A 9274-nucleotide genomic window follows, 5' to 3' on the forward strand; every position below is an offset into this window, starting at 1 on the left:
TCGCTGAAATTCGTATACAGTAAAACCTCTCTATAACGGAATCGCTTGGGACCAACAATTTTTCCGTTATAAAGAGTTTTCCGTCTTAGAGAGGTAAAAAAAAATATTTCAAGAATTTATGTATGTGTACGTATGTATTAAAACAATTATATTTTAGGTAAATACCTCGTAAAATGTAAATTTATACAATAAGATTATTATACATATATGACTTAATATTTAAATTTGTATAATACTAAAAAAAAATGAAAGTAATGTTTGTACCTTTTTTATAATTAAGAAAAATAGTTTTTAATATTTGATTGCTTTTTGTGTTTAAGAGCAGCACGTTCAGCACATTCTCGGGCTTTTGTTGTAAGTTCTAATAGATTTGTATTTGAAATGGTGGCTGAAAACCTTTGTAATTCTTCTAAGTATGAGATTGCAGTTTTAAAATCTTTTATTTTTGGCTCATCGTTGGTCTCACTATCATCATTATCATCGTCTTCTACTTCTTTTTCTTCTTCTTCTTCTAAAAAAATCGCCGAATCGTAAGTTTGGTGCGTCTCTAATTTACTGTCAAATGTAATAAAATCTTCTACATCAACATTGGCTATAACGCATTCCTCATTAATATCGTTCAAAGCATTTTCTGGTAAATCTATACCATTGGTATTGGTTCCTTCATTTGAAAGAAACCCGGCTTTATGAAAACAATTTTGTACACATTCAGCTTTTACATTATCGCAAGCCAACGCTATCCAATTGACTGCATCCAAAACACTTATTGATTTAGCAAGCTGATGAGCTGAAGAACAATTATCCATCTTGCATAATAACGATTGTAGCAAAAACTTACGATAGTAAGACTTGAACGTGTAAATCACTCCTTGATCCATTGGTTGGGTGATCGATGTGGTATTTGGGGGCAACATAAGTATTTTCGTATTAGATAGTTCGATCTTTGGGTGACATGCAGCATTATCTAAGAATATTAGGACGTTTCTATTCTGAGATCGCATGTCTGCGTTAAAATAACGCAACCACTTCTCCATTATCTCTGTTGTCATCCAGGCTTTTTTATTAAATTTCCATATGACAGGTAACGAAGAAATGTCCATGTTCTTAAAACACCGTGGTTTTTTAGACTTGCCAATTACCAATGGCTTCCTAATTTCTCCAGTCATACTACCACACATGAACACTGTTAAGCGATCCTTTGCTTTTTTCCCTCCAGAACAAGACTCACTTTTCTGTACTAGTGACTTAGTAGGAATACCTCTGAAAAAAAGACCCGTTTCGTCAGCATTGTACACGTCTTTTGCTTCATACCCAGCAATGAGTCTTGATATTTTTTGCTTCCACTCCACCACAGTTTCTTGATTAACGTCATTAGCCTCACCACTAACTTGTTTCCAAACAATGTCATGCCTTTTTTTAAATTTTTCTAGCCAACCGTTCGAAGCCTTGAAATCTTTGACATTCATTTTTTCAGCCAATTTCATAGCTTCTGTTTGTATAATTGGACCGGAAATTGGCAAATTTTTTGACCGAACGCTGACAAACCACTCATACAACTTTTGATCAATTTGTTCAAATGAAGGAGTTTTCACTCTTTTACTCTTTCCCGAGTTTTTGCTATTTACCCATTCATCCATAATCTTTTCTTTATTTTTTATCGCGTCGTAAATTTGAGTTTTTCCACATTTAAATCTAGTAATAAGTTCCTTCGTACTTAGTTTTTGTGTCTCCTTCAACTCGATTAGTTTAACTTTATCTGACAAAGTCAGAGCTGTACGTGGCATATTAGCGAGTAAAAACTAAAAACAGTACGAAAACAAACCAAATCACAACGATAAAACAGACGGTGGGCACTGCACGTTTACTAAACGATATGAACAATTCAACAGAAAAAAGACGACTGGGCAGTTCATACATTAAAGGCATGTACATACGTACATATCTAATCTTTAATAATAAACAATAGTATGACAATCGTGAAACGATACCGTCGAATGATATTTCAGATAATGACAGATAAAGTTTAGATTATTAGTTACCAAACATATATATTATATACATACATATAGTTTATACTTATGTAAGTGTATGTAATTTATCTTTAAATAATTCTATTTTCCGTTTAACAGAGGGTATTTTTACTAATTGGATTACGAACATTTTCCGTTTCCGTTTTGTAGAGGTTCCGTCTTAAAGAGTTCAATTTTATATATTATTTGAACCGGGACTATTGACATTTTCCGTTATAAGGAGGATTCCGTCTAACAGAGGGTCCGTTATAAAGAGGTTTTACTGTACATGAATTGATTCCACAACTCGTCGTTGACTAGTGTGTGGAGGCTTGAGGCACCGACGAATGTAGTGTACCTCACCAACACGCTTAATTCAATTCCACCACGCGTAAACATTTGATAAGAAAGCTGATAAATCAAAAATTAAAAAAAAAAAATATATATATATATATGAAATCATAATGCACACATTTATTATAACGGCACATTGGAGTATTAATGGCGGGCCAATTGTCAAAATGTTTTATGTTAGATGTGCCGTTGCACACCCTGCGCCACTCCGAATGACGCCCTTGACTTGATTCGACAGCGGTATAGGGTCATTTTTCTGAAAACAATATGTACTTAAATTGTCTATACGGAATTATATTATTACGTTAGTGGTCTATCACAAAAAAAGAAGAAAGAAAGGAATTATTACCACATTTGATTACCCTTCGTGTTCTTACGTCGAATATATATAATATATAGAGTAGTTACAACTTTTAGACGTCCATAAGGTCGGCATAATTTGTATAGGATCCAAATATCATTAAAAAGTTAAATAGTTATTAAAATACAACCTACAAAACTAAAACCGTATAAATAATTCTAATCTTTCAATAACTGATTAAGCGAAAAATCTAGTGGTATTCATACACACTACGTGACCCGTGCCATAAGTGGACATTGAAGGATTAAAATGGTTTACACAATACAATGATGTAAAATGTAAATCCGATAAAAATAATAAGACTGATGCTTTATTTTACATACAATTAAACACTGATAATAGAGATATATACTTTTATTTTGCTATTTTTGAAATTCTTTTAAATGTTTTTTTATGTATAACAATAAACTGATTAAGAATATTTAAGCCAAAGTGAATTTTTCAGTAAACATATATCTTTAATTCTTCAGTATTCGAAGTGTTTAACTTTATCTGCGTACCTACTTAACTGTACATCATAATTAATAATAACGTTTCGTACGATATTATATTACTCTCCGCAATTACTTTCAAATGTGTATGAATACTTAACACTTCGGCACGCCTTGGATGTTATTTGTGTACTTTTCCGGCGTACTTTTTGTGTGGAACGAAATGTACTACTACGTAGAATGATGTCAGATTTGGTTTTAGACTCGTCGTTCCGTATGATTCATGGCATTCGAAAATAACTCGATTTCGTTTGGAAATAAGCTCCTCCCCCGAAAGCATGGTACGTATTAAACGTATATTTTATTGTGTACGAAATAAAAACGTCAGAGTTAAAAAAATACTATTTACGTCGGTTCCATTTTTAAATATGATGTGGAAATTACGTACGTATCAATTTGTATGTACGGTGGTCGGGCTCCGAGCTACACGCGTGCTCGGAAATTACACTTATTAGCAGTTAGCGTATCGCGTGGTGTTCAAAAAACGTATTTTTAAGATAAAACGCTGTTGGAAAACGTACGAAAAGGTTATTCGAAACGATCGGCGTACGTATATACAAGCGTGTTCGAGCGTTAACACAATTTAATTATCGCCGTCGTTTCGTAGGGGTCTACCGGGGGGAGAGGGGGATAGATTACGTGAGAATACCCGTCGAAATGGGCCGAAACCTTAAACTCGGGAAAAGATAAAAAACTATGTCCGTACATTTAGCCGCGGGTTATTGTTTCTTCCGCCCCCGTACGTGCGGGTGAGTGGATGGGCTAGACCCGAACCACTTGATTCGAGTGCGCCTGTTGGTGAAATAAAAAATAATCACGCGGTCAGTTGGGGGCGATTACATTTGCGCTGTGCACACGAGCACGGTTTTTATGTATGCATTATGCAAAGGTTGAGTGAAAAACCGGTAAGCCACCGCGTGCCGAAAAGGACCGGAAAGGGGCATACAGCAATAACGGCGATAACGTTACGATGTACTTCCATCGCGTTCCGCGGTGCAGAGGCGGTGCGCGTCGGGAAATTTCGGAAAATTAAAGGACACTGTCGAGGGGATGACGGGACGGAGAGAAAACAATCCTAAATCAGCCACTTCAAAGCCCGCGTGTGCACTCTCAGGTGCACTATATTTCCACGGTAATCAGAGCCGACCGTAAACGCTAATCCTGCGGCTGCCGTCATCGCCGACCGCCCGCCAGTACGTCTACACATTCTTTGTGCGTTACAACGCGCTCGTCAAAGAACCGATAAAATAAATTAAGCTTAAAATAATAAACGCAAAGGAGCAACCGGCCCGGGTTCCCATGCCGTTTCGCCATCAGCTTTCGTTCGTTTATTATCATAACCATTGAACGGATGCGCGTACACGTGAAAACCGAAAAGCCCACTCGCAATAACAATAATACTCCTGCCCAACATCAACCCTTCGACGGTGACGATTATTTTCCGACGGCGGCGGCCGCGCTATCGAAAAATATTGTTCACATTTGCACGCGGATGCGCGACCAAGCGCAAATATCGAGTGGCGGTTTTCGTGTACAAACAAAAACGGTAAACCCCGAACAAATAACGATCTCGTTGAAGTTTATTTTTTATTTTTAGTACGTTATTCAACGCGAAACAGTTATACACTGTATGTATGCGAAATACATTGAATACATTCATCACGTAACGGCGATACATTATACCAGCCAATCAACAATTGCATAAATTGTAAACAACTACATTGCGTGATACTTATGTGTTTGTATGTTAACTGAATATTATTATATCCGTAGCCTTAACCATAGGTGCGGTGACCAAAAGTTATAATTCACATCGTACAAGCATTTATGTGGTTTTTGTGTAGTTTCGGCTATAGATCTTAACATGACGATATGCGATTTCGTTATATACACATAACTAGGGCCCGGGTTTTAATGCAAAGTGCATATCTTTTTGGTTGATCATACACAATGCTTTCTAAGAACCTAATTTGTTTCATGTAATGAGGGTTTTAAAGCTATAAATATTATTTTTCATTTTTAGAGCATTTTTAGTATTATTGGGTCCTTTTGTTGGGTTTTAAAGCATTCGTTCAATGTACTAAACAAATTTAGCCTATTCAAAATATAATCAAAAGACAAATAATTTTCTGGATATTTTAGTAGGTTTATCGGATTTTTCTATAAACATTGTCAATCTTTGTTTTCAATTCAGTTTTTATCTAATCTTAATTTATTATTGATTGTTGAACGTCACCAGTATTCGGTAAAATAATAAATAATCAATCAGTTCGTGTACATCGCAGGCGTTGATCTTATTATGTGTGTTTGTGATTTTACGTATTAAATAGTGTGTTAAATAATGGCTAAAATAAAAAAATATGTCATTTTTTAATTTTTAAGGTAATTTTTGTGGTAAATTACATTTTTGGCTATTTTTTTAGAGCATATTTGTATGGTTTTAAGAGCATTTAAATCCAGGCCCTACACATAACACACCGAAGGACGATGATAAATGACGAATTGTACATATAAATGAAATAAACAATATTAGTAAAATGCGTTTATTATATTTTCATGAAATATAAATCAAAAACATTAAGTTTGTCGTTTAAGATGCATATAATATAAATTAAAATCAGCCTTGAGTAATTTTTGGCCTTCGGATATGACAAAATTAAATTTATTCGTAAGTATAGTACTTTATTAGATACGATTTATGGCACACAGTAGTATAATAAAACGTTTCTTAAAAATAAGCGCAAAAATAGTTTACCCATGTTTGTTATTCCGCAACATTAAGATATTGTATCGTAATTTACAAAACACAGATATAATGATATATGTATGGTATTGTCAAAATATTAAACATTTTTAATAGGGCAATACTTATAATTAGACATCGTTTTTGATTTTAACTAATTGATTTATAAGAGGTAGAGATGTTTTTTTATTTTTTTTGGCTTCTTTTTTCATTTTCCTCGATATTGCTATGCCCTGCGATCCAACAACCGGATTTTGACTCCTTTATTCAAGTTTTCTATCAAGAGATTTTGAATTAAATCATTTGTATTCATTGCACTGTCGGATGTCGGACTGTACGATAGGACCAAAAACCCAGAGTACTCATATAAATATTATTAAACCGTAATGTGTTTTATTATCTATGTTCTATGGTCGGTCCATGAAATTCGTAACATTCTTCTAATGCGGTCATTTCAAATGCTTCTATTCTTCGTTGACATGATGAGTTTAAGGTCCATCATGTTAACAAAGAATAGGAGCATTTGAAATGACTGCATATAGAAGAATGTTACGAATTCCATGAACCAACCACAGAACAAACGCATCTATATTGCAGGAACATAAAATAGAAGTCTAAGGACGGCCTCACAATTCAGAGGCAAATTCTCAAATTATTTGGCCACGAAGAGATGGTATTGAAAAGGATATTATTCATGGAAAAGTTGAAGAAAATAGGAACAGAGATAGACCTGCACCCGTTTTATAGACCAGATACAAATCCTCACATAAATGTCTATATCAGAAAGCATCTGGAATGCAGAGAATAAAGAGTTTCGGAGAAATATATTAAACAGAAGTAATATAATTGCATGAAACCCACGACGTTCGAAATTGAACAACGATGAAGAAGAATGTATTAATAGTCACTCGGAAACCGCTGATAGCAAATTTCCATCAACGGTTATGACCGTTTTTTTTTTCCGATGGGACGCGAAAAAAAATAGCTCTCCCTTCTCTCATCCGTCCATCCGTTCCGTTTACCCTTCGGTCTTTATTCAAAAGAGATTAAACATAAAGAAGAAGAAAAAAAAATTAAACAAACAAACCGAGTACAATGTTGTACAATACATGTTGTATAATGGTTGCGTAAAATACCCTAACCATTAACCTATGTCGGTCACGGTTGTCCGAGGGCATATCGTCCTGCGCGGCTGCAGTATATAGTATAAAATTGTCACTGTGCGACAGCAATAATAATAATTATCATCAGGAATTCATCTCCACATATATACATCGCCCGTCCTGGGATGGCGGCCTGCAGGACACCGTTTAAATTTATTCAGAACAGATGTTATTGCGTTTTAAAGGATTAGCTTTTGCCTAATGATTTTTTTAAAAAGACAACCGTGAAAATTGTCACTGGAGTTGCGAAACCCTATGTAAATAGTCGTTTCCATAATGTAACAACGTATATATTATTATTAGTATTATTATTATTATAAAATGCCACTGACTTTTTTTCCTACTCACTCCTCTCTTCTTAACGAGATTAATGGATTTATTTCTTTCTGACACCCAAACATCATTATGAAGAGCTTAGTGCTTATTGCTCGTGTGTTTTCGTTTCTTTTTTTTTTTATCTCTTAAGTGCCGAACCGTGTCGGAAGCTTGCACGATGCTGCGTCAATCTCGTCACATACAGTGACTCGTCAATCGATGGCACTGGTAGAGAGATAGAACCATTTCCTAAATGGAATATTGAGCCGTATGTACACATGTACATAATATGTACGCTTGATTAATGATATATTTCTGAACTTTTTTCCGGATCAAGACCGATTGTTTGAAAAATGAATTCGTGATATACGACATGTTTGCACTTTACCCCATCCTAGATAAAACCGATCGTTTTAATAATAAATGTAATAAAAGTAATATTCGTTATTATCTTGGATATTTTACTTTTGCGATTAGCGCTTATTCGGTTGCGTTGATTCTATGTGTAATTATTATATTTTTATAATATTATAATTAACCATCTCACATTATCTATAACATTGTTTTATGGTTTGATTCGATTATTGTTTCGAAATTTTCTTATCCATTTTTCGGATGCAAGTTATACGTGAAGAAAAATAGGCTCAAATCTATGTATAGTTGTATGGTTTAAAAATGAATATATTAAATTTAATAATACCTCGGGCACTCGTTATTGTAATGGTCGGGCAAATTAACTAAGTACTCAATGTCAGACTATTAATCATCGAGTAGTTTTAATTATGTAAATGTACCTGTAATTATTTAAACGTTAAATTATTAACTTAATTTTAAGCCGAGAAAATCGTTTTACAAAGAACATTAAATTAATAAAATAATTGATTTACATATTAAGGTGATAACATTATTTTCGTTGTCTTTGGTATTAAATTGTATTCGGGCAATTGTTGGAGAAAAAAACACGATGTAATAGTTTCAGGAAAAAAAAAATATCCCACTTAACAATTATGCGTTCTTAAAACATGAAAACGGCTTTACACGAACAGTAAGCACGTGTGTGGACATGATATATTTTGTTGGTGTGAAATCCGCTACGATAGGTTCGATAATGTATTCCGAAACGATTTCCGCTGCGAACTCAAACGGGTACGTAACACGCATTACGGCGAGGAGTTGCAACAGTACCTACGTGAATGTGTTTTATATTTTAGAACGAACCTAAGACCAAAATCATTCGTTTCTCGGTGGTTGAAATACGGTTGAGTTTCAAAACCGAATGCGATTGATCATCGTCCCGCTTTGACACGTATCAAAAAAAAAAAAAAAAAAAAAAACGTAAATTCCCGCCCATGTGCCGCGCGAAGAGCGTATAGACACGTACAGAGAGGGTTTATGATGCGGACAGAGCCGAAATTCGATTTGAATATTACGAAGGTGCGGTGGTGAACAATAGATCGCATTGTGTTGCCGGTTTTCCGTTTCGACGGCACTTGCACCACCGCCGGGCGACATCAACGCGTACACGTGAAGCCACGACGAAAAGCTATGCGCGCGGCTAGGGGCGTGTGGACGTGGGGGTAGGGTGTCGCGGAAAATTTATAGAAAACGCGTCGGTCGCACGCGCCCTTTGACAAGCGAATAATAATTAATGATTGCGCACGGTACGTATACGCGCGGCAGCGGGGTTTTGTTAATTAACGGCTGGTCGATATTATGTATGGAAATCGTATTATTGTTGTTATTATTGCGAATGCTATTATAGCAGTTCGTCATCGTTGCACAGTGCATCGTACGATTCGTGTTCGGAGGCGCCGGCCGAGGTGGGTGCGCGCGTGTGC

General features: G+C 35.4%; 1 protein-coding gene across 1 annotated transcript; it reads right to left on the minus strand.

The window, feature by feature from the left end:
• Positions 1–275: 275 nt before the first annotated feature.
• Positions 276–1784, minus strand: LOC112680803 (tigger transposable element-derived protein 4-like). The gene is made up of 2 exons (XM_025551002.1): positions 557–1784; positions 276–409 (listed from the first exon to the last, which is right to left on the minus strand). Exons 1-2 carry the CDS (start codon positions 1782–1784, stop codon positions 276–278), a joined length of 1362 nt encoding a protein of 453 aa, XP_025406787.1.
• Positions 1785–9274: the final 7490 nt, after the last annotated feature.

Source organism: Sipha flava, unplaced genomic scaffold, assembly GCF_003268045.1.
Source record: "Sipha flava isolate LNK unplaced genomic scaffold, YSA_version1 180_pilon_pilon, whole genome shotgun sequence".
NCBI classification, from domain to species: domain Eukaryota; kingdom Metazoa; phylum Arthropoda; class Insecta; order Hemiptera; family Aphididae; genus Sipha; species Sipha flava.